Here is a 15,655-nt window from a genome sequence, read left to right as displayed (position 1 = left end):
GAGCAGCTCTGACACCTCAGCACACATTACAGCAGCAGAGCAGGTTAAAAACGTCTGTTCACAACAGAGCAAATCACACACTGAACAAGCTTATTTGTCCTCAGCCGTCACACTGTACGCCTCATTGGCTGCAGCACTTTATCCTTCTCTGCCCTTCACTAGTGTGAGTGAGAATAGATGAAGATGCCCTTACCGCTCATATCTTCTTTCTTCCTTCCTTACACACTGACTTTCAGCCCTCAGTTCATCTCTTGTGGTGCTAATTTGAGTGCTCAGCAATGTGTGTGTGTGTGGGTTTTACAGTTTCAGGACAAAAAGTGTCCTGACTGTAAAAAAAAGAAGTGAAGTCTTTTATTTTTAAACCAAAAGGACAAAAACATGCCTTTCTTGTTCCTGGGGTTGGGATTAGGTATGGGGTTAAGATTGAGGTTAACAAAATATTGTATCTCCATAGAACATTTACAGTAGAAGGAAATGTAAGGAATATAATATGAGGAAGTTACAGTGGACGTTCATGGAAAAATATAGTATTCCAAATATTTTTCTTTGTCTTTTGGTCCATTCATTATGTTTTTTTCACGCAATGTAAAGGACAGCTTCGCAAAAAATGGAGATACAAAGTTTTATTCAACAACAAGAACATACACCGATCAGGCATAACATTATGACCACCTCCTTGTTTCTACCCTCATTGTCCATTTTATCAGCTCCACTTACTATATAGTTGCACTTTGTAGTTCTACAATTACAGACTGTAGTCCAGCTGTTTCTCTGCACTGCTGTGTCTGATCCACTCAGACCAGTGCAACACACACTAACACACCACCACCATATCAGTGTTACTGCAGTGCTGAGAATGATCCACCACCCAAATAGTACTTGCTCTGTGAGGGTCCATGGGGGTCCTGACCACTGAAGAACAGGGTAAAAGGGGGCTAACAAAGTATGCAGAGAAACAGATGGACTACAGTCTGTAATTGTAGAACTACAAAGTGCTCCTATATAGTAAGTGGAGCTGATAAAATGGACACTGAGCGTAGACACAAGGATAATCATAATGTTATGCCTGATCTGTGTATATGGTGCATATGGTACCTATCAATAATACATATAGGTACTTATGTACAGTACTTACTGTGCAAAGCTAAGCACATTATTCAAAACCATTTGTCTTAGCAGTGTTTGTTTTTACTCATAAACACTATATATCATTAGAATAAATGCAAAGAAATGTAAATGTACAGTAAAAAAGTAACAAGATTTTTTTTTTTGGAAAAAGTAGTTAATATCCTGTTGAGTTGTACATATGTCTGTACATATACTGTATATTTATAACACATATGGGACATACTATCAATACATATATGTACTTACATATGTATAATACATATGAGACATATCATCAATACATATATGTATAGTACATATGAGACATATCATAAGTACACATATGTACATATGTATAACACATATGGGACATATTCTCAGTGCATATGTGTAATACATATGGGACATGTTATTAATACATATTGGTACTTACATATATGTAATACACATGAGAGATGTTCATATTACATAGGTACTTACCTACATAATACATATGGGACACATGTATGACCCTACATCCTGCCTTTGTATAGAAACACTTGTGTGTGGTGTATTGCGAGTTGGCTGCATGCTGCTGAAAGCCTGTGCTCTATTAAGGTGTAGAGGGACACACCGGTGCAGTACAGAATGTAGGCCAGTGGTACACAGTCCCACTATAATTATGTCAAAAACCTCTTGTTGGAGATGGTGCTGATTATGTAGAGTATGAATAGAATATGCTGCAGAATATCAATTCTCCCACATAATAGGTGCCAAATGCCACATAAGTCGTGATAGTTTAAGAATGCCTTAATATAAAGTTAAAATAACTGCTGAATTTTTCATGTTAGATGTGTATTGTTTTAATAGGTCATTTACATCAGTCACAGTGATATAGTTATTTGTCAACTCTGTGCAAGCTTAATGACAAAGCAAGCAAGGTAAAAGTCACTGTTCTTGTTTTTCTTACTTGAAGATTGATGCCACCCCTCTGTGTGTGTGTGTGTCTCTCAGGAACACACTGCGGGTTTATTCTCCCTCCAGTGCTTGTCAGTGTCAGTAACAGGATGTCCCTGACTTTCCAGTCTGACGGCCGGCTGGCTGACCGTGGCTTCTCCGCCAGGTGGGAGGCTGTGTATCCAGAGGACATTGCCGGTACAGCACCTGCTTCACTCACACACACACACACACACACACACACTCCATCATTCACTCACCTAAGGGTGAGTCCTGCTGAGACAGCTGTCTGTTCTAATAGCCGTCAGTAATCTATGGTTACACCATCACCTGTGTGGATGTGTGTGTGTGTGTGTGTGTGTGTGTGTGTGTGTGTGTGCGTGTGTGTGTGTGTGAGTATGCATTATAAAGAAATATTTGTGTCCTTGGTGGCTGTGCACCTGAGTCGATGTGTATTAGGGAAGCAGAGATTATGGATTGTATTGTTATTACATATAGATACATATATATCACACAATACAATATAATAAATATGGGACGTATTATTTTTACATATGGGTACTCATATTATCTAATAGACATGAGACATGTTGTCATTATATATATGTACTTAAGTATATAGAATACACATGAGATATAATATTACATAGAGGTACATTCTCAGCACTGATGTGATGGTGGTGTGTTAGTGTGTGTTGCGCTGGTCTGAGTGGATCAGACACAGCAGTGCTGCTGGAGTTTTTAAACACCTCAGTGTCACTGCTGGACTGAGAATCGTCCACCACCCAAAAATATTCAGCCAACAGCATCCTGTGAGCAGCGTCGTGTGACTGCTGATGAAGGACTAGAGGATGACCAACACAAACTGTGCAGCAGCAGATGAGCTATCATCTTTGACCTTACTCAATCCAGCAGCACTGCTGTGTCTGTTCCACTCAGACCAGTGCAACACACACTAACACACCACCACCACATCAGTGTTACTGCAGTGCTGAGAATGATCCACCACCCAAATAGTACCTGCTCTGTGAGGGTCCATGGGGGTCCTGACCACTGAAGAGCAGGGTAAAAGGGGGCTAACAAAGTATGCAGAGAAACAGATGGACTACAGTCTGTAATTGTAGAACTACAAAGTGCACCTATATAGTAAGTGGAGCTGATAAAATGGACAATGAATGTAGAAACAAGGAGGTGGTCATAATGTTATGCCTGATCTGTGTACATATAGCACTGTAAAAAAGTTATGGGCACCTGAGAAAACTGTATTTAAAAAGCTGTTTAGTTGGGTAGTAAGAGCCTATTGCTCCAAAAAAAGAAAACATTCAGGTCTGGATCATCAAGTTACCAGCCTCTGAACTACAGGGACTTCAGTGACTACAGGGGCTTCAGTGCAAACTAGCTGAGCTATTCTTAGGTTATAGAAGCATGAAACAAAACTTTGGGCCATGGTCATTTAAGGTGTTAAACATACTTTAGCCCTTACAGTCCACCATCCAAACCAAACCGATAAAATTTAACAAAAAAGAAACTCTGGTACAGTCTTTAGAAAATGAACTGGGCGTAAAAACAGCCTGTTCTTCAGAGATGTTAGTTAACAAATACTGCTATCTGAGGCTGAACCTACTAAGGCAGCATCAAAACTAACACTGACACTGTTCATGATCAGGTTCAGAGGTTGGTAGAGGAGCCTAAATTAATACTCAATTGAAAGTATTTATACTTGCGTAAAATAATTACACAAGTGAAAGTACCTTCTCCAAAACAACTTGAGTAGAAGTACAAAAGAAGCAGGTTGAAAATCTATTTTTTTATAAGTACTCAGTTTCTGCAGTCAAACTTCTTAGTTGCTACATCCAACGTTTGTCAGCATAGGAACTGAAGACCGTGCAGGTCTGTTCTTCTCTTTTTGGGATTCTTTTGGTTTAAAATACAGAAGCTCCAAAGTCAGAGATGTAACCAATCACAAAGCAGTACAAATATTGCCACCATCGAAACATAATTGAAATTAAACACAAAAAAGGCACCAGTAACTAAATATGAATGGATAAAATGTAATGGAGATAAAAGATCCTTTACTTACTCATATACTTTGTAGTAAAAGTAATACGTTTTGAAAATACTCAGGAGAGTAAAAAATAACCATCAATGTTTTACTTAAGTACCAGTACTTGGGTAAATGTAACTAGTTACTACCCACCTCCGAATAGGTTTATAAAGATGACATTAGCATGAAATGACATTAGCAAAAATATGTTTTGCCCACTACTTTTGGAGGTGTGGAGCCACCCTTGATGAAAAGTGTTGATTTTATAAGGAAGAGGGGTCCCAAAAGTCACCTAAACAGGCCAGGTTTTTATTCTGATACAGCTCCATGAACTACATTTTATTTTGAGGTAGATGTTCTTTAACTCCCCGCGACCCAGAAGGATAAGCAGTTTAGAAGGTGTGTGTGTGTGTGTGTGTGTGTGTGTGTGTGTGTGTGTGTGTGTGTGTGTTCTTGAACTGTTTTAGTGGAAATTTCCTTGGCTTTCAAACAGCATTTTAATAAAGCATAACATTCTGTGTCTTGGTTAAAGGCAGGGAGAGTAAATTAGTGAAAAGACTATTATGTTATCCCTTGTTTTTTCCAGTTTTTCCAGTTTCCAGTTCCAGAGTTTTAAAGAGTAACATAGAAGTATTGAATAATTAGGTTACTTTTCCAGGAAGGAGGAAAAACAATCAGGAAATGAGTAATAAGTAAAATAATTGCCCCAACTGTAATACATTTACCAGCCAATGCAGAGCTCTACCATGTGTGTGCTTGCGTGTTGCATTCAAAGCAAAAGTTGCAGCACGCTTACACCTTTCGGCAGATATCATTTGGCAGCTCCTTCATTTGTCCATATGCGTGTCTGTATGCTGCGTTCACTGCCAAACGTTTTCTAGACAGGCCAATGAAGGTAGACTGCTTCTGTGCAATAAATAGACTCACTGACCGTGGCTGTGCGGAGATTTCACTTTATAGTCTTTACTGCAGCTCTCAGCTGGCCCCGCACCACACCGCTCCTGTGTCAGGGCTAACAAATGAGACTCTACCTGCGCTGCCAAAACGGCAGTTTAGGGAGCCGTATTTCAATGTAAATGTAAATATAGCTGGATTTATTATACGTGTTTGCCTGCTACAGCCTCCAAAGATGCCTTAAACTCCTCTCGGCGTGGCAGGAGCTGATCCGTATCTTGGGAGATATAAGTCTGCACCAGTGTGAGACGAAAAAATGCTCTCTGCAGTTTTCATTTTAACATTAGGGTCACACAAGGAGGACATCTTAAAGCTGCACTTCCATTTGAAACAAACTCAGCTTGTTTAACTAATTAGGATCTTAGTGGAATGGAAACAGAGGTTTACTTGAGTAGTATCACAGGTGCAAAATCAGGGCAGGGGGCTTGGGCAGGGTGGTGGGGGCATTGGGCAGGGGGGGTCTATAGGGACCACCCCACTTTTTGAAATTATGCAAGATATTTTGGGGGTTGAAGGATAGTTACTGTCAGGTATTAATTATTGTAGAGCATTTAAAGACAGTTTAACTCTTAAAAATGAAACTTTACTGCCAAAATAGATGGTTGTTTTGTTTGGTCATAGTCAGTGATGACAAGAAGTAAGAATCATTTTTAACACTTCTTTACTGTGCTATGATCATCTGTTGATTCTGCCAACAGATATTAGCATGTCTTCCTTTTTAATCATAATTATTGTCATTATCAGGTATTTGACTAAAATATTTATAATTTAGATTAAGACTAAGAATTCTAGCGACACAAAGGAAAGACAAAAATGCCATTATAATTGGCAACAAAACTAAATCTCTATACTGAGTATGTATGATGTTCCTATTATTTGTTTTTTGTGTTCTAATGTTGACATATAAAGCATAAGATATCGGAGGCGTATGTTGTCTATTTTATTTTTGAATTGCTCTAAAACTGGACCTTTTAGAGCTAGGCCCTCAATTTGGGCCATAGCATAAGGAAAAACCCACCTCAGTGATAATGCTAACTTCTGCTAACTTGCCTATAGGATTCTAGTAGTTTGTTAGCGCTAAGCTGCCCAATCAGAAAACCAGTGCACTGCAGAGTGTAAACAAATCTAACATGCTTACTTGCAAATTATCTTTTTATCAAAGCTACACTATGTAAGATTTTTTGGCTAAAACTAAAAGAAGCAGCATTACTTTTTTTGTTTGAAGAAAAAAAAACTTTCGCCCTGTAAAGCCTGAAATAATAATTTAAAAGTCAGCGGGTTGGGTTAGGATTTGGCAGGAGTTTTTCAGATCACGCCATATGCCTTTAAGATTAAGATTAATTAAGTGACCCTTATTAGTCCCATAATGAAGAAATTTCACCTTCGCATTTTACCCATCCATGCAGTGAAACACCACATACACACTAGTGAACACACACACACTAGGGGGCAGTGAGCACACTTGCCTGGAGCGGTGGGCAGCCTTATTCATGGCACCCAGAGAGCACTTGGGGGTTAGGCGCCTTGCTCAAGAGCACTTCAGTCATGAACTGACAGCTTAGGGGATCGAACCGACAACCTTCTGGTCACAAGGCTGGTTCCCTAGCCTCCAGCCCATGACTGGCCCCTCTTTTTCTTTTTTTTTTTATTAGATTAAATGTATAAAATGTAATTAAAATGTTTTTATTAGATTATGTATAAATGTCATGTTGAAAAATCTCAAACGATACATCTGCTCAGGGAAGGGGTTCAAGGCACAACCCACGTTACAAAATGTTCTTCTGCGGGTTCCATGGAACACATTTCCACCAGAGAGATCTCTAAATCCCCAAAACTTTCATAGTGTAGTTTATAATAACTAATAATATATAATAATATAACTAATGTAATAACTGATGTGACTCTGTGTCCATTTGGGGAAAGGATGTCTGTACAAGCAGTGACAGTTTCTGGTATAAAGCCCTTGGTACTGTTTCACAGAGCAATCGCTGTATGTGTATGAGTGACCAATGTGTGCAAGCTGTACCATTCAAAAACTTCTGATTGGACTAGTTTCCATTGAGCCATGTCCAGTTCTTTGGCCCTGTGTTCCTATGAGGTCTTAATCAGTTAGTGTGTTTTATTCCACACTTTGTGCTGGGCAGCATTAAGCCCCCACCATAATCCCTCCTCTCTACTCCCCTAGAAATCCAAGGCTGTGGAGGCTTCTCTTACGAGGAGATGGGAGTCATCAAGTCAGAAAACTGGCCCATGAACTACCCTCCCAACAGAGAGTGCCTGTGGAAGGTGCAGGTGCCCGAGGGCAAAACCATCACGCTGACGTTCACCCAGTTTGACATGGAGGCGGCTGGCATCCTGTTAGGCCGCTGCTTTGACAACGTGGTCATTTATGATGGATCACAGCCCACGGCCAAGAAATACGGTCAGCAAGGATTTCTCAACTTCATAATGCCTGTTTTTGAAGTTTCCAATATATCAGAATACTGCGTTAAATATTGTATACGTTTTATATAATTCGCTCAAAATGTTGCTAATGTGCTAATGAATAATGAAAGCTTTTTATTTTTTATTCAACTTAAAAATGTATGTATATGTTGTTTAACTTAAAATATTTTTGCAGTGTTTTTTATATAATATGGCCAAAAGTATGTGGACATCACACTTAAATGAGCTTGTTGGGCATCCCATCCCAAATCTATGGGCAATCCCACCTCTTTGCAGTTGTAACAGCCTCCACTCTGCTGGGAATGCTTTCCAACTGATGTTTGGAGTGTGTCTGTGAGAATTTGTGCCCATTCGGTCAAATGTGTTGGTGAGGTCAGGCACTGATGTTAGTTGGCTCGCAATCAACCTTCCAAAAGTGTTCTGTGAAGTTGAGGTCTGGGCTCTGTGCAGACCACTGTAGTTCCTCCACATCAAAGTCATCAAATCATGTCTTTATGCACCTTACTTTGTGCACAGGGGCACGGTCATGCTGAAACAGGACAAGGGTCTTTCCCAAATTGTTGCCACAAAGGTAGTTAGTCTTTGTATGCTGCAACATTAACATTATCCTTCCCTGGAACTAAGGGGCCTAAACCCTGCTCCAGACCATTATCCTTCCTCCTCCAAACGTTACTATTGGCCCTGTGCCTTGTGATAGGTAGTGTTCTCCTGGCATCCACCAAACCTAGATTTGTCAATCAGATTGCCAGATAGTGAAGCAAGATTCATCACTCCAGAGAACGAGAACATAGTACCACTGTGTTCTTCCATTGCTTTACACCACTCCAGCCAAAGCTTGCCATTGTGCGTACTGATCTTAGGGTTGTGTGCAGCTGCTCAGCCATGAAAACCCATTTAATGAAGCTCTTGACTTCCTCTTGTGCTGATGTTGCATCCAGAGGTAGTTTGGAAAACTGTAGTAAGCGATGCAACAGAAGACAAGTGATTTTTATGTACTTGACAGAGATTTTGAATAAATATTCCCTTAATCAGTAACCAAATAGATTAGATATTGTAATCAATAAACAAATAGGTAGTATTGGCTAACAGAGAATATTAATTCACTATTAATTCTAAGGCAGGCCTTAGTCTTAGCCTTCTGTCTGCATAGGAAATTCTAGACACTGGAAAGCCCCTGGGTTCACAGACAGGCCTTTGTATACTTACTGACCCAGTGAAGAGAGGTACAAGTTGACCTTGAAAGGTGAAGCAGACTGGTAAAAACCATTTGAAACCAGTTTTTAGGAGTGAGCTCAGCATGCGATGACCAAGTTGATGGACAAAGAGATGCACCTATTAGAGAATAAGGTAAAATCAAAATTTGAGAAGTAAGGTGGGGGGGATATCAAATTACCCAGATAAATGGTATATAAACTGTTGTTTGGAACACTGTTTGCACAGTTGGGTCTCTCGAGACCCTGTGCCACCTGATGCTTTTTCCCTCTCTCCACAAACTTAGCGTCTGAAGACTCTTTCTTTTTTGACATCTCTTGAGAACTTAGACTTAGAACAGTTATTGGTGTCAGTGTTTAGCCATTTCTTTTTCATTCATAATATTATGTTGGAGGCCTGGGGTTGAAGGGAATAGCCCTTGGTCCCGACATACAACACAGTACTCAGCAGCCCCACTCTATGAATTTGCCTTGGCTACCGCTTTGCTCCTGAGTTGTTGTTGCTCCTAGACAATTCCATTTCACAATAATAGCACTTACAGTTGGCTGGGGCAGATCTAGCACGGCAGAACATTCACAAATTGACTTGTGGCAAAGGTGGTATCCTATGACTTACAGTTACTGAGCTCTTCAGTACGACCCATTCTACTGCCAGTGTACAGAGACTGCATGGCTATGCGCTTGATTTTATAAACCTGTTAGCAATGAATGTGGCTGAAACACCTGAACTCAACAACTGGGAGGGCTGTCCACATACTTGGCATGTTTAAAGAAAAAAATCCTCATATCACTCATAGTAAGGAGTAAAAAAATGCCTTATATAAGCAAGTATTAGATGAAATATGTACATATATTACATGTACATTTTAATATTCATTGCACTGTGACTGTCTAATTTGGCTTCTACCGTAGGTAAATGAGTGTTAAATGATGTTAAAAATATACTGTAAAGGTTCACAGATGTGTGTGTTGACCACACTACAGGGCCTTACTGTGGTACCAGTATCCCCCCAGTGATCCATACAACAGGGAATGAGCTGGTGATGCATTTCTATGCTGACTTCTTCACGGAAGCGAAGGGATTCAGAGCGTTTTGGACCACAGATCCGACACTGCCCGCTCCAACTGAACCGCCTGTACCACCAAACCCCTGGGATGATCTCCCCATAGGTAGAACTGATAACCTTTTAATCCACATTAATGCTTATTAGGCATGGTCAGTTTGTTATTTATGGTTTATTGTTGTGCAGGTAAGCTGTGACAAATTAAAGAATGTCAGTTTTAATTTGAGGGTATTTATATGCAAACAGCCCTTTTCATACATAATGACCAAATATTAGGGCAGCATAAGTATTTAGATTAACTGCCGCTTAATTGTTTCTATGTTAGTTGTTTAACAGCGTGTCATTAGTTCATGCGCAGAAGAGCTCTACTCTTCTGGGAAGGCTTCACACTAGCTGTGAGGATTTGATTACATTCGGCAAATAAAGTAGCTGATTTCACTTAGATTGGTTATCTGGATCCTTAGAATGTGTATCATATACTGTAAGTATAGTGCTATTAAACAGCTCTTGTAAACTCAGTATATAAAGCAGTTCATCAAATTATTTAACAATTATTTAAGGCCATTCTCAAAAATGCATAAGAACCAGTAATATTTAATTGTTATATTTGTCTTAATAACCTGTTATAGTAAGAATATGTGAGTATCTCAGCACACACAACAACTGTATTGTCAATTTTTTTGTGCAACCAACTCCTAAGACTGAACTTTGTAGATGTGGAAAAATATACCTGCAGATTTCTTTGTAAAACTGAAAGCAAGTCACCCTTTGATAGTGGTGGGGTTAAAACCGAATGTTTAAAAAGGTGGTGGTCCCCTGTGTCCTCATCATAAATTACGCCTATACCTGACATTTATTCCAGATTTGGCATTTCAGTCTGGGGTCTATTGCTGTTGTCTGTCAATAAATGAAGTGTTCATGGTACCAAAGCAGACCATCACCAAAAAGAGGCTGAAAACCACAATAAATAAAGAGACAACATAAGGTGTGTAGAAATCACCTGTGTGGTACAAGGAAGAAAGTTCACACGGGTGAGGTTAACAGTGGCAAACAAGCTGGCAGGACCACAGACAACCACAGTGACCAGAGTGTGGTTTCTATATGATTCACCCAATACAGATGTAAACACTGTGGAATTACAGCTGACATTTTGCTCTTTCATCATCATAGTGGTATATCAAATGTAATGTACTGACATATAAAGCCAAAACAAGAAAAACATCACTGTCCAAATACTGTAGAGTATCATAAACATATACTGTAGGTCTGGGCTCCTTATGTATTCCAACCATAGGATGCTTTTCCATGTTGATTTGAGGGAAATTTTGATTAGAAGAATGTAAAATGTGCAGTCAAGACCTCAGAACAAACCAAAACAACAAACAGATAAGAGCAGAAGGCATGTGTCCAGCAGCAGTGATGCAGTGAAGTGAGACTCTTCCGCTGAGGACGTGCAGTGTTCTTTGGAAGCCTGTGGGAATATGGCTGCCGTTTTGCTGTGATGGTGACTTTGAGCTTGTGAGAAGGCCTTGTGCTGTGCTTGGTCTCAGGTGGCCTTAGCGGCTATCTGAGTGTGTGCGTGCGCGCGTGTGCTCCGAAGGTGAACACTGCAGGACACACTGAATGCATCCTGCAGTCCAGAGAAAGAGAGAGAGAGAGAGAGAGAGAGAGAGAGAGGTTGCAGTGTGAGTGTGTTTAGTGCTGTAGGTCCTGGTGAAGACACTCAATAAACAGTGTTTTACTAAGGTTTACATTATTTTATCTAATAGACCTGACCTCATTTCCTTGTTCAGTCACATAACAACAGAGCATGGGCAGAGTCAACCTTATCTCTAAGCTGTATGTTCTCCTCTCCTAATCAAGTATAATAGCAGTGGTCAGTATTTAGTGTGTCCACCCTTTTGCCTTTATTACATGATTTGAGCTTTTCAAAGAAATCTGCAGTATTTTTTTCCACACCTCAGAAGTTCAGTCTCAGAAGTTGGTTGCATTTTCTTCTTGCAAATGATGTTGAGATCTGGACTCTGGGGTGGTCAGTTCATTGGTCTGAGACCACCAGCTTTTTCTTTGCTTGATTTGCAAAATTTCTTCTTTTTTGTCTATTTCCTTTCTCATTAATGGCTCCTTGACAGCTACTCATCCTTTGGAAACTTCTGTTTTTGCACTTATTTTCAAGTGGAATGTCTTACATCTAAAAAATAATAACCTATTAACTAAAAAATAATAAGTACTTAATAATCGTGACTGGAAATGAAATAAACTCTCTCTTTTTGGACAGACCTGCAAGTGCAAATGGACTGTGAGATCTGTATTGACTACAAGGTCTTGTTAATGACACTTAAAGGGCCAGTTTTCCAGACACGGATTGAGCCATGTCTTAGACTAAAAAGAATTTCCAGTAGTGATTCACCATTAATGCTGCAGTTTAATCCATGATAAAGTCCTGAGTCCTGCTCTGGAAGATCTTAAACTATGGAATAATGCGCTAGAGAATATTAGGAATGCAAGCTTAATTGATGCTTTAAATCTGGGTTGAAATATATGTGGCAACCTTGAGGTTTTGTGTGTGCTGTGCTGGCTCATTTGCATACCCATAATCCTGTGCGTGGCCCTGTTGTGTGCTGGAAACAGCTCTGTCTGTTCTGTGCTATCATTATGGTCTACACTGTGTATGTTTTTTTTAGCTATCTATCCAGTGAGCTGTTGTAGTTAATTGTTAATGTGCCATGTATGTGACATTCATGTGAGATTGTTATGCTCAGCAAGAGGAGCTCAGCTCTCTCGCTCCCACCAAGCTGCGTTGTAAGCCAACAAAGAGCACTGCATGTACTCCAGAATGCTTGCTGGTACCACCTCTTCCTTGGGGGTCATCATGTTTGTTTTAGGCTTATGACTGCCCAGTCTATTAGATCTATGTTAGTGTTTATTTTATAATGTAATTGTAGCATTGTTTCATTCATTTGCATGCTATATAGATAATTATACAACAGTTAGTTACGGCCATGCAAGCTGATTGGTTAAGAAGCGCTCTAACCGTGCTGTTATTTTGCCATAACATCACGTTCTTCTCACAAACACTGTATCACTCCGCTGAGACACTGTTGCTAAGCAACAACTTTGACAGCTGTAGGAGATGCTTAAGCCATTTGAGTGTTTTTACTTCTTACTTTGTGCAGAAAAGAAAATGGATACTTTTAAGATCACATTTGACCGACAGCCAATTTGGTGAGACTCTGAAGATGAGACTACACTAAATTCCCAAACTGTCATCACCACTGAGCAGCTTTTCAGTCTGCGGCTGTGACAAAAGAACACCTAAACAGCCTGAAAGTAGAAATGAACCGAATACCATTCGGCAAACCAAATGGGCTGTAAGACGCTTTACAGACTAGCTGGAACAAAACAACATTAATATTGATCTGGCAAAAATTGACAACACTGAGCTAAACTTGATATTGCGGCAGTTTTATGGCTCAGTCCGTACCTCAAAAGGCGAGGCTTACAGCAGACTGTTCAGCGAGTGAGCGGAGTTCGTTACTCTGACGTAGCAACAAGCTGCTTGTTAATGAACTATAATTTGGCGGAAGGAACTGCTAACATTAAAACATATTAAATGACACAATCACGGCCCAATTTATTTATTTCTTACTTTATTTATTTAACTGTTGAATAAAATCAATAGAACACTCGAGGTCGTGTGTTATCACGAATAACCTTCGGCTCGTGCCTGCGACCAAATCACAGCTGAGATGCTATTTTGTGATAACACACTTCCTCTCATGTTCTATTGCTTAAATATGAAGAAATATAGTCAATTCATTTATGCCCAAAGACTAAAACAAGTACAATAAATATAATAGAAATCAGACAGTGTAGCCAAACGCTTTGATCAGTTTTGATTTCGTTTATGCTCAGTGGAACTCTAAGAACCACTGTAGTAAACGTAAAAATTCCAGCACGGACATGAAAGGGTTAAAGGTAACATACTCTGTAAAGCTGTGGCAGAAGCTCAGCCCATGAATCTGCTCTTTGACCTTAATTCTGTGTCTGCTGTTCTCCTGCAGAATGGCCAGAGACTTGCGGAAGGCCTGCGATTCCCCCCATGGTCAACGCTCGCATAGTGAATGGCGAGGCTGCCAAAGCTCACTCCTGGCCCTGGCAAGTGTCCATGCAGGTATGGCCGAAATCCATCACCTCCTGCCCAGTTACACCTCACACTTCCTCTGCTCATCTCAGCACTCATGCTAATGTTTATCTGAGATACTGTGATATCGAGCAGCGATGGAGCGTTTATTTAGATACGCTGGAGTGATTGGTAATAAATTGTATGTGACAAATCGCACTGATCAGCAAACCTCGATTAGAAAATGATTAGGCGGCTAGTTTAGCACCACCTCAGCTTCAATATATCATCAGTGTCTTAAGAAATCCTTCCAAGTTGGCAGTTTCCCAGCAGAGGAGCAACTGATATATTCTCCACACATTGTGGTGCTTGTTGAGAGTTGATTTTTCTTTTTTTTCCCTATAGAGTGAGCTATAAAAATGCCTACACGGCATAAATAAGACAGTTTTAAATGTGTGTAACAAAAAAACCTCAAGCCTGTCAGAAAGGGTGACAGGAGGTTTTCTCCTGAGAGTAGCTATATTATACATCACAGCGCCACAGTTAAAAATGAATGATTACCCAACAGCATGTCGCTGCGTAGTCTCTGTATACTAACCTAGTCCTAATCACTCATTCTCTGCAGCACATGTTACACTTATTAAATCATCATTCCATAAGGAATGTATACATTATTCTATGACCAGCATCATTCCCAGCACCTCTCCTGTCCTTTCCTCTTCTGTTTCACTATAAATTAACAAACACTAATGCTGTGACAACACCTTAACGACTGTAACCAATCATTCAGTCGATTCAGCCTCTCTTAATAGTGTCCCCGAGCTGCTATTAGTTTATGAGGAGAGCTGTGCTACCGTAACCTCAATGGTTATATCTCAGCAGTGTTATCTGTGTGTTCTTTCACTGTGCGTTCGTTCTAAGGTTTGGCCCGAGTCCCAGCCGACCCCCATGTTCGCCCACACGTGTGGTGGGACGCTAATCCATAAGCACTGGGTAATGACAGCTGCTCATTGCTTCATCAGGTACAGCCAAAGTCCTCTTTTACTTATATTGCTCCATAGGCTATTATTTCTGATTAAATCTCTTATCCATGTTACAGCATATCCCATATCTCCTGTTATCACTGACTGCATGGCTTTTATCATGTTATTAGCTCATGTGAGCTTTAAACAGACCTCAGTATCATTATTAACGTGTGCAGGTTCTTTAATGCATCTGTTCAGTTAATTTTATCAAGGGTGCCCAAACTTTTGCATTCGACCATGTATACCACATGCGCATTGAAATTGCATATGCAGACAAGTTCATGTGCACACAATCACACAAAAAAGGCACATATAAAAGTAAACACAGATACCGCACTCATATGCAGTTGTGTGCAAAAGTTTGCGCACCCCTGGTGAAATGACATGGTTAAGTTACACATCTTCTACAGAGAACCCACTTCTACTTATCAGCTACTGTTTATTAGCTGAATTTATTTATTGTGGAAAAAAAAAACATAAAATGTGGTCTGTGCAAAGGTTATGGCACCTTTTATAATTTTATTTTTTTCCCAATGTTAGCTCCTTAAAATCTCTTTTTTTATGTATATATTAAGGCTTATTACTCAGGAGCTACATGGACTTGGTCAGCAAACTGGCTAAAGCTATTCTTAGATAATAGACATGTGTGATAAAACTTTGGGCCAACCAGCCATTTAAGGGGTTAAACTGAAGCAAATGAACAGAAATTGTCTGCAAAAATCAGGAATTAAGTAATTATTTTAAAT

The 15,655-nt window shown here is 39.9% G+C and overlaps 1 protein-coding gene across 1 annotated transcript in view; it reads left to right on the top strand.

The window, feature by feature from the left end:
• zgc:154142 (uncharacterized protein LOC555481 homolog) overlaps positions 1-15,655 on the top strand; it is a 74,290-nt gene that overhangs the window by 36,515 nt on the left and 22,120 nt on the right. Inside the window, exons 9-13 of the mRNA XM_036574993.1 lie at positions 2,101-2,241; positions 7,227-7,463; positions 9,682-9,867; positions 13,826-13,935; positions 14,806-14,906. Coding sequence (XP_036430886.1) covers positions 2,101-2,241; positions 7,227-7,463; positions 9,682-9,867; positions 13,826-13,935; positions 14,806-14,906 — 775 coding nt within the window. The remainder of the gene's footprint in view (positions 1-2,100; positions 2,242-7,226; positions 7,464-9,681; positions 9,868-13,825; positions 13,936-14,805; positions 14,907-15,655) is intronic.

Source organism: Colossoma macropomum, unplaced genomic scaffold (assembly GCF_904425465.1).
Source record: "Colossoma macropomum unplaced genomic scaffold, Colossoma_macropomum, whole genome shotgun sequence".
Lineage (NCBI taxonomy): Eukaryota > Metazoa > Chordata > Actinopteri > Characiformes > Serrasalmidae > Colossoma > Colossoma macropomum.
Note: the sequence above shows the minus strand (reverse complement) of the source record. Positions and strands in the feature narration are given on the sequence as shown.